The 16,789-nt window shown below is 46.5% G+C and overlaps 1 protein-coding gene across 3 annotated transcripts in view; it reads left to right on the top strand.

Moving 5' to 3' along the window:
• The first annotated feature begins 666 nt into the window (after positions 1 to 666).
• COLQ (collagen like tail subunit of asymmetric acetylcholinesterase) overlaps positions 667 to 16,789 on the top strand; it is a 77,514-nt gene continuing 61,391 nt past the window's right edge. The window contains exon 1 of one of the 3 annotated variants that reach the window (XM_033212725.1): positions 667 to 895. In XM_033212725.1, coding sequence (XP_033068616.1) covers positions 790 to 895 — 106 coding nt within the window. In that variant the 5' untranslated portion in view covers positions 667 to 789. The remainder of the gene's footprint in view (positions 896 to 16,789) is intronic. The other 2 variants (XM_033212726.1, XR_004437347.1) reach the window with 2 other exon arrangements.

Here is a 16,789-nt window from a genome sequence, read left to right as displayed (position 1 = left end):
TCCTGACCTTGTGATCCGCCCGTCTCGGCCTCCCAAAGTGCTGGGATTACAGGCTTGAGCCACCGCGCCCGGCCCCCTTTTACTGTTTTATTTTATTTTGCCTTGCATTGAATCAAAAGGTGGCAGCTTTTGGAGAGAGAAACACTTTTTCACAGAGAAAGCGGTTTGAAAATAGAAACTACTTCCTTCCTCCTTTTTATTGGATGATTAAAGAAAAAAATTAAACGTCAACTTTACATTTGTTACACAGTGGGTAAAAATGTCCCGGGCTGACAGCGGAGGGGCTTTTCTTCATGAAATTGGGTTTGAATCAGGAGAGTGGTTTCTGCCCAGTTCCAAGCAATTAGATGGTGGCGCATAACCAATTAGGAATCTCTCTGCCCTTGAGGACAGCCTCCAGTGAACATCTGAGACTTGGCTGCCTTCTCATCACCTCTTCACTAGCCACTTACCTCAGTCTCCAAAAAAGAAAATTTTGACATCTTAATTTTAATGTGGGCATTTGATATGGTGCTTGAGATAAATATAACTCTATGTAGTATGGAGACAGTTTAATGGGAAATGGTTGGCATTCTTTCTTGATAAAGGCATGGGGGACAGGAGAGGTGGGGGAGGGAGAGAAAGGGAGGGGGTAAGGAGGAGGGAGAGAGAGAGAGAAAGAGGGAAAGACACACACACACACACACACACACACACACACACACAGCAGTGAGGAAGAGAAAAGCAGAGATAAGCAAGGCTCCGCAGCAGCCTCCTTTCTAACTTGACACTCGCCAGACCCTGGCCAGCATGGTTGTCCTGAATCCAATGACTTTGGGAATTTATCTTCAGCTTTTCTTCCTCTCTATCGTGTCTCAGCCGACTTTCATCAACAGCGTCCTCCCAATCTCAGCAGGTAAACGATGGCCACAACTTTCCTCTCTTCCATCTGTCAGGGGATGGGGGGAAGGAAGATTGTTTTGCAATGTGTCCTGATGTTTTTGCCATTCAACTCCCGGTGGAGGGAGGTTGGAAGGGAGACGGCTGCCCCAGCAGCTTCCTGACACCCGAGCTTGTCGCGGAAGCCCTTTCTGTCCTTGTTCCAACCGGCTCCTACCTGGCTGCTCAAAGCAGAGACGCTTTGAAAAATGGTTTCTGCCTCCCCTACTTCTCCCCATTTGCTGCATGATTTCATCTTGGTCAGGAATTTGGGAGAGCTTCAAAGAGACAGAGGAGTGCAAGTGATAGAGAAGTGAGTCTCAGATGTTTCCATAAATACATCTCTGACCTCTTCGAAGGGGGCTTGCCTCACAGGGGCTGTTGTGGAGTAAACAAACCTCTTTCCAGACCCAGGCAGCATCCATGGCCACAATAGTCCCTCAAAGGGAAAATGCAGGTGGCAGGGGACAGTGGGGTCAGGGGTGGGCAGCGGGGGGCAGTTGCAGCCTCAGGACTAGGTTTTCCCTTTCTTCAGCCCTGTCTTCCTGGGTGCGACTTCCCTTCAGCCTCAGACAAGGCAGCTGGAGGTCCTGAGAGAAGGGAGCTTTCCAGGGAGAAGTGGAGGGGGTTCCACAGAGACAGCCAGGTCTGGAGTGGAGTGTGTCTCCCGGGTATGAGGCTGGGAGATTTGGGGAAGGGGCTGTTCTGCCAGCCTGCAACCTTTTCTGAGGTCACCAGGCTGTTGCCCTTGTCCTGTCTGGCCCAGAGCAGGGGAAGTATTGGATTACTAGGATGGCCTATTTAAACCTTTCTGAGGAAACTCAGATGTTTCCGGAGGCTTGAAGGAGGCAGGCAGACCCTCACAGCCCCCCCTCAGTTCACTGCAGTGACTCCCGACTCTCCCCGGCAAAGTTTTAGTTATGCCCTCCAACATGAGTCTCATAAATACTTCAACTGAGATAGAAATTTCATGTCACTGCCTTTGCTGGAAATACAGGGAGGGCCAGAAATGCCAGGCTCTCGGAGAGGGCACATCTCTGAATCCAGCTCCCAACTGCTGTCCATTGATAAAAACAGCTCATCAGCAAGTTGTGTAGCCAATGTTTGTGGGCCGTGAGGGAGTGACTCAGAGACTGGTGTGGGGCTAATTATAAAAGTGTGAGAAACAGAAGGAGGCGGGGGCGGATTTGCGGAGAATTCAGGAGGGTGGGCAGGAAAGGTGGCGTGGTGGTGTCACCGTGGGTGTGTGCCCACATACCCCTGCAAATTCAAGTTAAGAGCATCAGGCCTCTTCTAGGAGTGAGTAGTCATTATTCCCCAGTTGAAGGGAGAAGCTTGAGAATTAATTTGGCCTAATTTGGTGGTTCTTATCATGTTTGGGTCATAGATTCCTTTGATAATCTGCTGAAGGTTAGGACTTAAGGAAACTCAGTTTTCTGGTTCCAGCCCTGCCTCTGATGAGCTCCCTGACTTCTGAGAGACAGTGGCCTTACACTATAAGCACCATGTGGGCAGGGCATGTGTCTCTCTTGTACTTTACTGTTTTCCCAGGGTCAGAACAGTGCCTGGCACATAGTAATCAATAAATATTTGATGAATGAATAAATAAAAGCGTCTCATCTACAAACTGGGGTTTACCATCATTTTGCATTACTTAATGTAAATAGCACCAAAGTGGTTAAGGAGTTCAGAAAACTAGAGAGAAAAGAACCTCTGGTTTTCTTTTGAACTCTTTGTCTTGGAGAGCGCCCTGGCACAGCATAGATATCTCTTAGGTAAGGTTTTTGCAGACTATACCAATCAGGGCAACAGCAGAATAAAGAAGCAGCTCAGATGGTTCAGATAAAAAGATTTGAATGAAGAGATCACTTTAAGAGGTGTGGGTGGGGTTAAGGGAACCAACAAGGAACGCTGAGGCACCTAGAAATTAGCAACTGCAATACGCCTTTACCACCCTGTGCTTGAAGAGGCAAGAGGGGAAAACAGGAAAATGGATCCCGGGGAGCTTTGGAGCTTTGGAGGAGAGGCCATCAAGCAGCAGCATTGGTCATGGAGGGACCTAAAGCAGGGAGAAAGTGAAGGAGAAATACACCATCTTCTCTCTCCTCCCATCCAAGCACCTATTGGCAGCGCCTCTCATTGGCCATCCCAACTTTAAGGCAGAGGGCAGAGCATGGAGGTCAGGGACCGGAACACTGAGGACAGAGAGCCAAGGGGAGGGTTGGGATGGAGAACAACCAGTGTGCACATCCACAGACACTTCTGGCTGGGAATGTGGTCATTAGACATTTGGAAAAACAATGGAATAGACCTGGGGGAATCACTAAAGTAACCAGCTCAGTATCACAAAGATATATTTTCTCTGGTGGTCACTTGGCTTTGTCCCCCTAATTTAGTCACCATGACTTTATGAAAGCACAGTTCAGAAATAAACTCAAGCTTAAAAACAATGGAAACTGTTCCTTGAAAAGACAACTTTAATCCTTTGAAAATACTTTCCAGCAGTTTGATGTAAAATATTCTATATTCAGAAGCTTATAGACTTGTATTCTTCTATAGATAGGCTGTGTAAACACAGAAAATAAGGGCAACCAGGAAAATCTTTTCATTGTATGCATATGACTTAGTGAGTGCCTACTGTGTGCCTGGCACTCTAATGTGTGCTTCAGGGGACACAGAGACAAGTAGGATGTGGCTTCTGCTCTGGGGGATTCCATGATCACCTGCTTTTGAAACACAGGTGGCATGTAGTAAATGCCCCAGAAAGGGGCTGCGATGGAGGAAGAGCTGTCACGGGCCTGTAGGCCAGTACTTACCGTCATAGATAATCCACTCCTTCACTGTCTTCAGGAAAGACTATTCCAGCAGTGCCATGCACAGCACCAGCTATCTGGATCTGAGGTTCATTACCTGGCAACCTCCGCCGCTGGGTCCCAGAGGAGAACCAGGAATGGAGCAAGAAATGTCAGAGGCCAGAACTGATAATAGAAATGCCAGCGCTAAGGCACATAATGTTTGATACACACAAAACTATTTCAGGCCTTTACTCCACGCCTATTAATTCTTACTTTGGACACCGCTCTAATAGACATAGATAATACGTGACTTGAAAAGGTGGTGAATTGCATGTAGCATATTAAATTGGGGAGGGAGGAGTTGCTGCTGAAGATAGACACAATGACAGATGATAAGAATGATTACAAGAAAAACAATAGAGAATTAGGAAATGGGTCTGAGATTTCAAAAAGAATAGTAGGTCAGACGTGGTGGCTCACGCCTATAATCCCAGCACTTTGGGAGGCCGAGGTGAGTGGATCATCTGAGGTCAGGAGTTTGAGACCAGCCTGACCAACATGGAGAAACCCCATCTCTACTAAAAATACAAATTTAGCCGGGCGTAGTGGCGCATGCCTGTAATCCCAGCTACTCAGGCAGGAGAATTGCTTGAACCTGGGAGGCAGAGGTCACAGTGAGCCGAGATCGTGCCACTGCACTCCAGCCTGGGCAACAAGAGCGAAACTTCTTTTCAAAAAACGAACAAACAAACAAACAAAAAATAGTAGACTAGAACTAACTCTAGAGACTCTGCTCTATCTGTAACCCCTGAAGGCATCATTGACTACAGCACATTAACTGGTTTTCATTATGATGAGCCTGAATGATGACTGGATTGTGCCTGCTTTATCTTGCTTAAGAAGGTAGATAAATGCCATTTATATATTAGAATGATTTCTGTTGACATGGCAATTATTAAAAATGCCCAAAGCCCCACGTTTGGTGTATTGCCTTAACCATTGGTGGGTAACAAACCACCGTGACACTTGGTAGATTGAAACAACAATCATTTATTGTTGAAGTTCCTGTGTTTGTGGGTAAACTAAGGGTCAGCTAATCTAGCCTGGGTTTGGCTGGCCCTGGCTGGACTCACTTATGGGTCTGTGGATTGACTTGGCTCCAGTATCCACCCACAGCTGTAGCTTAGTAGTAGTACAGTTTCCAGAATGTGGAGGCACAGACACAAAGACAATAGTATTTACAGGAGGGCAGGCCTTCCACACAGTTTAATTTGTGTAATTCTCACAGCACTCCTGAGTGGGGGCAGCACCACTTCCCCTTTCAGATGAGGAAATGGCAGCTCAGAAAAGTTGAGTGGCTTGCTCAGGGTCATGCAGCTGGTATGTGGGAGAGCTGGAGACTGGAATCTGCTTCTTTACTCTAGGTTCAGGGCTTTCACCAGTACAGACCAAATCTGCTTATGGTTTTGGATAAATAGTGATATTGGCTTTTAAAGTCCTGTAGGCTACCCTCCTATCCTCTTGAAACTCTCCTCTGGATTCTTTTTTGTTTGTTTTTTTGGGACCAAGTCTCACTCTGTTGCCCAGGCTGGAGTGCAGTGGTGCAATCTCAGCTCACTGCAACCCTCCGCCTTCCAGGTTCACAAGATTGTCATACCTCTGCCTCCTGAGTAGCTAGGAGTACAGGTATGTGCCACAAAGCCCAGCAAATTTTTGTATTTTTAGTAGAGACAGGGTTTTGCCATGTTGGCCAGGCTGGTCTCAAACTCCTTACCTCAAGTGATCCACTGGCCTTGACCTCCCAAAGTGCTGGGACTACAGCCACCATGCCCGGCCTGGATTCTTTATTTTCCATTCCTTCCTACTTTTTCCTCAGGATATCAATGCCCAAAGCTCTAGCAAAAGATTGAATATTGCTTTATATCAAAGTGTGCATGACTGGCCGGGATACTGATTTATCTCTCCTTTGATGGTTCTTGCATTTTAATGGAAGTTAAGGATCTAAGCTAAACAATACTCCAGTGAAATGGTGTCAGCCAGGGTGTTTGGGGGTGGGGAGCCAGGGGAATCCACTTCCCAAGTCTTCTCTTTAGGCATGGTGAGCTGACCCATGGATGTCCCTGCAGACACATGTGGCTTCCCTCATTGAATACAGGATTTTCCAGGAAGGCAGGACACTCCAGGTGATGTTTGGGTCCGGGTGTCAGAAACCAGATGGTAAGAACACCCAAATCCAGTCCTGTAGAGTGAGATCAGATGGAAGGATGTGATTTCTGTCTGGGTACTATAATCTTCTCCTGTTGCCTGCTGGGACGTAACCCAGAGCAGGCATTTTGTGGCCTATAGAGCCTGATGTCCAGCCTTGTGCTCCCCTGCCTGGAAGCCAGCCAGGCCACCACTTGGGAACTATCCATGTTCTTGGCACTAGATTATGGACCATTTATTTGTGTCTGATGCTGATCAGCTATTGTTTAATGCTCCGTAATGCACTTGCCAGCCATCTCCTCTGATTTACCGCCCCATATTTCCTATGGATAATAAAATCAGAGAGGGTTCTTAAATTAAAGAACTCTCTAAGGGGTCCCAGGCTTCCTGCCAACCCCATCCCAAGCCTCTGCATGCAGCAGTGGGCTCATGTTCCATTCAGACACAGAGACAGGTGGGTGTGAGAGAGGGAGACTTTCCCTTCTGATAAGTTGGGCCAACCCCCCACCTTACCATTTGCCACACTTACACCTCATTTTTCAGATCCACAGCCACCACTGCCACATCTATACAAAAACAACATAGCTCCAGAGTGAACAGAGAGCCGCTCTGGCTTTGATGAGACACCAAATAACCTCATGTCCCATTTTCTTTGTTTTATTTTATTTTTTATTTTGATTTTTTTGAGACGGAGTCTCGCCCTGTCACCCAGGCTGGAGTGCAGTGGCACGATCTCAGCTCACTGCAACCTCCGCCTCCTGGGTTTAAACAATTCTCCTGCCTCAGTCTCCTGAGTAGCTGGGATTACAGGCACCTGCCACCACGCCCAGCTAATTTGTATTTTTAGTAGAGACAGGGTTTCACCTTGTTGGCCAGGCTGGTCTCCAACTCCTGACCTCGTGATCTGCCTGCCTCAGCCTCCCAAAGTGCTGGGATTACAGGCATGAGCCACCGGACCCAGCCCCCATCTTCTTTAAATGCAATTCAGTCATAAGTACCACTTGTATTTCTCCTATGGACTGGCACCAATGATCCCACAAGCCTCTTGTTTTACAAAACACTTTCACAACTACAGTTGTCTTGCTCTTCACAGTAGCTCCTACTGTGAGGAGTCCTGGGTGCAAATTGTGCCTCCCTTGGTTATGAACTGTGTGATGGTAGAGAGCTCACTTCATGCAGTGAGCCCCAAGTTTCTCATCCGAAGAATGGATACAGTAGTCTCTGTCTCACAGAATTGCTATGAGGATTTATTAATTCAACAAACATTTCATGAGTGCCAACTATATGCCTGGGGATGCAGCAGTGAGCAAGCAGACAAAAATATCCCACCCACGTGGAGTTTCTGTCGTCTCTCTGAGAATAACTTACCCAGTCCTAAGAGATGAATGAAAGACACGTGGGGTGAGACGGAGTTCGTGAACCAGCTACCCAAAGACTAAATCCAGCCTTTATGCTTAGCCCTTAGAGGACAAAAGGCGGGAGTTGGTGATTTCTAAAAACTGCCTTCGTGGCTAACATTTAAAAATTGAATGCTTTAACATTTTTTTTAAAAAGTATTTCTGATATCTATTCAGCAAAAAAAATAAAGAAGCAAACATCTTGAAAAGCGGGACAAACTGCTGGACGCACATTCTGGCCATCACTGGAATGGAGCTTCTGCAGCTCGCCAAGTCTGCTGTTAACCCCCGTCCACCTCCCTTACTACGTCTACCTCTCTCGCCCCCTCTGGGCATGTGACTCTGGTCTCTGGGACCAGGAGCCCAACTGGCTTGGCCTCTGCCTTCCCCTTCTTCAGCATCTGTCTAGAATCCCAAAGCTCTGTACAGCTCAGTTTGAAAGTCAGTGTTCTAGATCAGAGAGTCTCAAACTACAGCATTGGTTCCCAGCCCTGGTTAGACAAAAGAATATGCACCCAGGTTGCATTATGAAAGTCCAGAGTCCAAGCTGAGCAGGCGAATTAGGTCAGAATCTCTGGGGTATTGAATCAGGCATCGGGAATGCTTAAAGTCTTCCAGGTGATTCTAATGTCTGACCAGGGCTAATCACTGAACTACGGCCAGCAAGGAAATCACCTGGAGGGCTTGTTAAACTGCAGACCACTGAGACACACCTAGGAATTTCTAATTTAGTAGTTCTAGTGTGAGGCCCAAGAGTGTGATGCTGCTGGTCGGTGGACCACAGTGTAAAAGCCTCTGCTCTAGCTCACCTCTGAGTTCCTATATTAGTTTCCTATGGCTACTGTAATAAATCATCACAAACTTAGTGGCTTAAAACAGCACACATCTATTATCCTATGATTCTGGAGGTCAGAAGTCTGAAATCTGTTTTCATTGGGCAGAAATCAAGGTGTTGGCAAGGCCAAGCTCCCTCAGAAGGTTCTCGAGAAGCATCCGTTTCCTGCCTTGTCCAGCTCTAGAACTGCATTTCTTTCATTCTTTGGTTCCTGGCCCCTTTCTCCACCTTCAAAGCAAGCAGCATAGCATCTTGCTTCAGTGGTCACTTTACCTCATTCTGTGTCAAATGTACTCTGCCTGTCTCTTATAATGACCCTTGTGGTTGTATTTAGGGTCCACCCAAGTAATCCAGGATAAGCCCCTCATTTTAAACTTCTTAATCACATCTACAATGTCCCATTTTCCATATAAGGTAACAGTTACAGGTTCCAGGGATCAGGATCTGGATATCTGTGGGGGCCGCCACAGGTTACCTAGTTTTTCCACTAGGTAAACAGACCCATGAGTGTTTTGTTAAAGTGACATCAGAATCAAAGGCACAGGGATGTGTACTGTCTTCATTTGGGTTCCTTCTCAGATGCGGAGCCTGAGACAAGGATTTGAGTGCAAGTAGTTTATTTAGGAGGTGATCCCAGAGGGGCAGTGGGGAAGTGAGACAGGGAAGAGAAGGCAGTTAGTGTGTTCGGGAACAGCTTACTGCTATGAGCAACTGGGGCTCAATTCTGCTGGGGGCCTTAGGGAGACTGGGATATTTATCCATCAACTCCTGGGGATTTTTACCACTCTCTTCTTCCTGCTTACCCCAAACAACTTCCCATGGTTGGAGAAGCGCTCTGGCATAGACACAAGACCCTGTGGTGGGAAGCTGAAAGCATGAGCAGGATCAACGAATGGGTGGGACTGATGAATATGGGCAGGGAAGTGTCCTCTGTTGTAGACAGTGTGAGAGACCAACTATATCCTGCTGGCCCTTACACAGTGCCTTGCCTCCATCACCCCTCTGGACAGTAACAGTTACAGCTCAGCAGCCCTTCCCTGCCAGGATGCGGAAGTTGGGATCCAGCGGGCCATGGAACCACCACTAAAAACACTAAAGTTACCTTTCCTTGAGTGCTTTCTGGTCGCCAGACTATTGACACATACTGTTTTTAATCTTCACAACAGTGTCACAAGGTAGCCATTAGTACCCCTATTTTACCAAAGAGGAAAGGAACATTCCTAGAGGTGTAGTCACGCAGTGCCTGGGTCAGCATGCCACAGCAGGACTTCAGACCCCAAACCATGACAAAGGCAGAATCGCAGAGTGGTTAGGAGTAGGGCCTCTGGTGCCACACTGCAGGAGTTCAAATCCTGTGTTCCCTTAGCTTTGTGACCTTGGCAAATTACCCTGTTGGTGCCTCAGCTTCGTCATCTATGTAATGGCTCTAAAAGTAGGATTTAACTCCCAGAGAAGTTGTAAGGATTAAGTGGTCTAATTATAAACATAAAGTACTTTCTTTTTTTTTTTTTTTTTTGAGGCGGAGTCTCGCTCTGTCGCCCGGACTGGAGTGCAGTGGCCAGATCTCAGCTCACTGCAAGCTCTGCCTCCTGGGTTTACGCCATTCTCCTGCCTCAGCCTCCCGAGTAGCTGGGACTACAGGCACCCGCCACCTCGCCTGGCTAGTTTTTGTATTTTTAGTAGAGACGGGGTTTCACCGTGTTAGCCAGGATGGTCTCGATCTCCTGACCTCGTGATCCGCCCGTCTCGGCCTCCCAAAGTGCTGGGATTACAGGCTTGAGCCACCGCGCCCGGCCATAAAGTACTTTCAGTAGTGCCTGGCATACAATGTGTGATATATACATATTTTCTGTCATTCTTTCCAGAACCTCATGGTGTCTCTACACATGGCAAGAGGTCATGATCTTTTTCCATAATTAACTGTGTCAAAAGGCAGAAATCCCAAATGCAACCCAAAGAACTTTTTGCTTAAAATATCCAGTGAGTTACGGCAAAAAAGAAGAGACTCAGCTTCCACCCACTTTGCATTTGTAAACCAGCCCCTAAAGAAGGAACACGTTGCCCAGAGAAGGAGGCTCTTCTCGTGGTGACCGGCTTTCCCAGATGCTTTAAAAATACACCTGGCCCTCTTCCATCTCCCAGCCCAGGAGCATTTAGCTCCATTCAAGCCCGCACTTATCTCTCATGGCAACCAGCATAAACACAGGCATGGGGCGCGTGTTTGGGAGCTGGCGACAGCTGAAGGAGAGGCCTCGTGGCTGCTACAGGCTTTGCACCATCAACCAGCTGGGGGTTGCAAATGAAAAAAGAGAGGAAAGAAAAGAAGGAAGCATCAGTGTGAGTCGGGCAGGTTCCTCCCTCCCAGGCATCCCGCACTTTCCTCACTCATCCTTCTGTACCACTCTCCTCTTCCTATGGGTGTCTTTGAGAGGTTTGGAGAAGGCACCAGGAGCATTCCTGCTGCTGCTGGGAGTTCTCTCCTGGGATGGTGCTCCACAGAGGACTTTCCAGGGGTTTTGGGCCTGGCATGGGGCTTCTTGGGGACCCAGGAGGACAGGGAATGGGGTGACATTAGCCATCCTACTTGAAGAGACCTTCCTGCCCACCTGCTTTTCTTACTTCACTAGGATTCTGGGTTTGTTCCAGTGTTTGGACTTGTCCCCTGTATGAGGGGCCTGTCGGGTGGGTTATGATCATGGGGAGTTGAAATTGGACTGCCCATTGTGTCCAACAGGGCCAATTTGGCTTCTGAGACCATCCTTACTGGGATGGACCTCATGGAGTGGGCCCCAAAAGGTTTCCAGATTCTCTGTGGTCATCTAGAAATGAAATTCTCAATCATTGAGCACAGTGTCCAGGACTTAGGGAGGCTCCAGGTGAGGAAACAATCTGTTTTCCTTCTGTCGATCTTCTTGAGAGCTGCGTGGAACAAGGTCATGGTAGGAAACCAGCATGGTGGAAAACACAGGCGTCCCTGTCTCTAGAGAGCAGCAGGGCCCCGCAGGAGCAGCGCTGCTTGGATGGTTTGTCCCCTCACTCTTCCTGTCTGCCAGTAGAAAGTGAGGATTGAAGGACCGAGGTGACTTTAGGAACAATTTGGGCCCCAGAAATGCTCTCCCCAGAGTATCTGAGGGAAATGGTTTATTTGCCTTTCTTTTCTTTTCTTCCGTTATCTGAGTCCACTGCTCTGGCCCTTACTTCCCTCTGCGTGGAGTCCTGAGAATAAGAGTGCATTGACTGGACAGACTTAGAAGCCGGCTGCCCTGGGCATGACTGCCAAGATGATTTTGTTCCTGTCCAGTAGAAGGTCATATGGAGACATGTAGGCAGAGGGTTGGTCATTTGTCTGTTTACTTGTGTTTTTAGACAGACTTGCAGCGCAGTCCTTAGGAGTTCAGGTAAAATTAGGACACATCTGTAGTGTTGGACAAGTCATTTGCTCTCCTATAGGACCCAGTTTCCTCATCTGTAAAATTAAGGGGGGGACCAGACTTTAAATATCCTTTTAGACTTAGACTTTCCCTGACTTTGTGGCTAACATGCTGTTTGCTAATTTACAGAATTAGCACCCACACAAAGAAGGGGTCTTGGCATGTGGTTCTCTTCTATTCTAAACATTGTCACTGAGAACCCATGATGTGAGAGTAGAAGGCCTGGAGTTCCCATTTACACAGCTCTGGACTTCAGTGAGTCTCTGTAACCCATTAGCTGAGAGATCTTGGTCACGTGATCTTTGTTTTGGTTTCCTCCCTCTCTCCCTCCCTCCCTTCCTTCCTCCCTTCCTTCCTCCCTCCCTCCCTTCCTTCCTTCCTTCCTTCCTTCTTTCCTCTCGCTCTTGCTCTCTTTCTCCCCTCCGTTCCCCTCCCCTCTGCTCCATTCCCCTCCCCTCCCCTTCCTTCCCTTCCTCTCCTGTTCCCCTCCCTCCTTGTCTCACTCTGTCACCAGGCTGGAGTGCTGTGGCAATCACGGCTCACTGCAGTCTCCACCTTCTGGGTTCAAGGGATCCTCCCACCTCAGCACTTCTTCCAGTAGCTGGGATTATAGGCACGTGCCACCATGCCCAGCCAATTTTTGTATTTTTTGTAGGGACAGGGTTTTGCCATGTTACCCAGGCTCATCTTGAACTCCTGGGCTCAAGTGGTCCACCTGCCTTGGCTTCCGGAAGTGCTGGGATTATAGGCAGGAGCCACTGTGTCCAGCCATGGTTTAATTTCTTAATATTTCAGTTTAAACATCTGTAAAATGGAGATAATAAGAGTCTCCATTTTAGATTGTGATGGGGATAAAATGAGCTAATACATACGGAGCTTTGCACTGCACCTGACATGCAGTTTGCTCTCAATTACTGGTTGTAACCATTATTCCAAATGGTGGAGAGAAACTGGAATTCAGCCACTTGCCACCTCCTGGGATGCTTCATTCCACTATCATCCCATCTGCTTTTTTTTTTTTTTTTTAGACAAAGTCTCGCTCTTTCACCCAGGCCTGAGTGCAGTGGCGCGATCTCGGCTCACTGCAAGCTCCGCCTCCCGGGTTCACGCCATTATCCTGCCTCAGCCTCCTGAGTAGCTGGGACTACAGGTGCCCGCCACCACACCCGGCTAATTTTTTTTTTTTTTTTGGTATTTTTAGTAGAGATGGGGTTTCACCGTGTTAGCCAGGATGGTCTCGATCTCCTGACCTCGTGATCTGCCCACCTTGGACTCCCAAAGTGCTGGGATTACAGGCGTGAGCCACCGTATCTGGCCCCATATGCTCTTAATTGGTGCTGAAGATTCCAGTTTCAGAATTGAGAGTCTCCATCTAAAGCCTGAGGCTGAGTTGGGGACATCCCAGTGCACAGGCTGTGGAACCGGAGGTCTGGGTTCAGAATCCCAGCTCCACAGGACCTTGGATGTCATAGAATCAGTTTTCCTCACCTGGAAAACCTCACCTAACATTATTGGGAGGATCCAAGGAGAGAGCCTGGGAAGGGCACAGCTCTGGGCCCAGGTCAGAGTATGTAGTCAGCAATGATTGTTGTACTTTGAGGGGCAACATTTGACTTTCAGGACATGGTATGCTTACACCTGAGAATAACACCTTAGCTATTCTGAGTTCTCAACAGAAAGGCCTACTAACCGGCAGAGTTCACATGCAGGAGCTCTTCCTGTGGCTGTGAGGGAGAAAGCGTCTCCCCTTCTAAGACGGGGTGATCTTACGAGGAAACCCCACTAGGCACTGCAATCCTGAGAGTGTCCACTTTTTGGAAATTGTGCAACTCTATGCAAAACCTAGCAAGAAGACAAGCCACTTACTGTATCCAATTCATCTGCATCAGAGCAGGCCCTCTGTCCACATGGCATCTGTCTTGTATGCTTCCTTTGAGGTGACAATGGCCATTAAGTCAGCAGGCCTGCCTAGTGCAGGTCCTCCTGGGCGATCAGAGGAAAATGATTAAATATGAGATTTTCAAGTGGAATGCCAGCAAACAGTGTCTAATTTAACATAGATGCCCAATTTTCTGGCCATATACCCATCTGCTGCTGCTTTGCATTTTGCTCAATGTTTTTTTTTTTTAATTAAAATAATAAAATCCATTTGAATTAAGATCCTCCTTCTTCTTATAGTTATGATGTATGTAATTTTTTTATTTTTATTTTTAGTAAAGACAGAGTCTCGCCATGTTGCCCAGGCTGGTCTTGAACTCCTGAGCTCAAGCGATCTGCCTGCCTCAGCCTCCCAAAGTGTTGGGATTACAGGTGTGAACCACTATACCTGGCCTACAGTGTGGTTTTAATTTTCATATAATGAAAAGTATATACAATTTGTAATATATAATTTAATTCTTATATAATGAATGAGACTCAAAATTTGCCCATTTTTCATCTATTGGATGGGCACAATTCAAAAGGTGCAACATCAGACTGTTGGTGAAGGTGTGTGGAAACAGACACTCTCATCCACTGCTCCTAGGAGGGGATGTGAATTGATGGGGCTTTGTGGAATTATTTGATGGACAATTTGATGAATTATTCATTTGTCAAACCTGGCTTTCAGTCTCTAGATTCATTATGACCATTACTTAAGATACATAGCATTTGAGATATTTCCCCTCAGATGACCAGTATTTATTGTACCGCCTACAATATGCTTGTTATACAAGTGGTTGGAGTTTGTGTGAGAGCAAAGCAATCAAGACAAGGAGACAACCCACCTGTGTTCAAGTCAGACTCTACTTCTTTGAGCTTCAATTTACTTATCTCAGATAAGTAATGTTTCAAATGAAGGCAACATTCGGGCTGTTGTAGGCCGATGCTTAGCACATAGTGAGTGCTCAAAACGTGTTGCTGAGAGTTGTGACAGCTGGTGTTGGCAGGCTACCTACAGTAGTTTAAAGACTGTTTTTGTCTTCTGGTTTAGGCCACAGGAAAACACCAGAATAAGTTACAAATGGATTAAGATTTAAATATAAAATATGAAACTATAAAATTATTAGAAAAAATCTTGGGAGTTTTTTTGAGTAACTTTGGTGTGTGGAAAAACCCAGAAACCAAAAAAGAAAATAATTATACATTAAATTCTGCTACATAAAAAAAATTATGTGTGGCAAAAACAAACTCAAAAGGCCAAAACAAACTAGGAAAAATATTTGCAAGTCATATAATAAAGTGTTTCTTTCCTATGTGTAAGAAAAATAATGTAAGAGAAAAATTGACAACCCAATGAAAAAAATGGAAAAAGTATAAATGGCTTCAAAATGTTTGAACATATTCTCAGTCTCATTCACTATATGAGAAATGAAAATTAAAACCACACTGAAGGCTGGGTGCAGTGGCTCACATCTGTAATCCCAGCACTTTGGGAGGCTGAGGCTAGCACATCACTTGAGCCCAAGCGTTTGAGACCAGCTGGCCAACATGGCAAAACCCCATCTTACTAAGACATACAAAAAATTAGCTGGGCGTGGTGACACACACCTGTAGTCCCAGCTTCTTGGGAGGCTGAGGTGGGAGGACTGCTTAAGCTTGGGAGGTCAAGGCTGCAGTGAACCGTGAATGCACCACTGTAGTCCAGCCTGGGCAACAGAGTGAGACCCACTTTTCACCTATCAAGTAGGCAAAATTCAAGAGGTCGAACATCAGAGTGTTGGTGAAGGTGTGTGGAAACAGGCACTCTCATCCACTGCTTCTAGGAGGGGATGTGAATTGACAGGGGCTTTCCGGAGATGAATTAGGCAGTATGTATAAAAATGTCAAGTGCCCATACTTTTTGACCCAGTATTTTTATTTCTAGGAATTCATATAATGGATAATCTTACCAGCATACACAAAGATGCATGTGGAAGGTTATTTAGTTGCATTGTTTGCATCAGCAAATTTTGCAAATCATCCAAATGCACATCAATAGGGGGCAGAGTGAACAAATTATGGTTCTTCCAAAGAAAGGGATGTTATGCAGCCATAGAAAAGAAAGTGGGGTGGGCACAGTGGCTCACTCCTGTAATCCTAGCACTTTGGGAGGGTGAGGTGGGAGGATCACTTGAGGCCAGGAATATGAGACCAGCCTGGGCAACATAGCAAGACCTCATCTCTAAGAGAAAAAAAAAAAGAAAAGAAAACAATGTGCATGCATTTTATGTAGTTACAGAATAATTTCTTAGAAATACTGTGAAGAGCCTGGTGCACTGGTGTGTGCCTGTAGTCCCAGTTACTCAGGAGACTGAGGCAGGAGGATCACTTGAATCTGGGAGTTCTGGGCTATAGTGCACTATGGCGATGGGATATCCACACCAAGTTTGGCATCACTACAGTGTCCTTCCAGGAGCGAGATGCCACACTGCTCTGGGAGGGGTGAACCCGCTCAGGTTAGAAACAGCAGGTCACAACTCCTGTGCTGATCATTAGTGGAATTATGCCTGCGCTCCAGCCTGGGCAGCGTGATGAGATGCCGTCTCTTAAACAGAAATACTGTGAAGAATCCGAGAGGGAGTACCATGTGTATAACAGAATGTTACAAGTAACCCTTTGAGTAAAAGGGGGAAAATATTATACCTACCTATTTGCTTGTATGTGCATAAAATAGTCCCAGAAGTATACATAGAAAACTAAGTAATGATCGATAATAAATAATTGGAACTGGGTAGCTGAGGGAGAGGGGTGGGAGAAAGAATTTTAATGTATACTTGTTTATATGTTTTGAATTTTGAATCACATGCGTGTATTACCTATTCTAAACAATTAAACAAAACACTATCTGTACATACAAAGTACCACCTTTCATCTGGAGCACAGGATGGGATTTTTTGTCTTTGAAAGTCCTTAGATCCAAAGCAGCAAGGAAAATTGAGATCTCAGAGAGTTTCCAGATTGGTAGAATCACAGGATTATAGTGCTACAAAAAGCCTAAGGTTTATCTTGCCAACTTGCTCAGTTGATAAGTGCTAGTGCTCAACTGAGTCCAGAGGGATCAGCCCTAGGTTCCCCAATTTCTGGAATCCAAGAGTTTTAGTGACTTTGAGACCAATGGGTAGAGATGCCAGTCTGTGCCAGTGGGCAGCCATGGGGCTCCTAGGAACCCAACCTCCCTCCTCCCCACCTGTTGTGGACCCTTGGACAATAGATCCTGGAGGTGGGGTGGGGGTGCTGCAGGGATGGATC

The sequence above is a fragment of the Trachypithecus francoisi genome, unplaced genomic scaffold (assembly GCF_009764315.1).
Source record: "Trachypithecus francoisi isolate TF-2019V2 unplaced genomic scaffold, Tfra_2.0 Lachesis_group0, whole genome shotgun sequence".
In the NCBI taxonomy this organism is placed as follows: domain Eukaryota; kingdom Metazoa; phylum Chordata; class Mammalia; order Primates; family Cercopithecidae; genus Trachypithecus; species Trachypithecus francoisi.
Note: the sequence above shows the minus strand (reverse complement) of the source record. Positions and strands in the feature narration are given on the sequence as shown.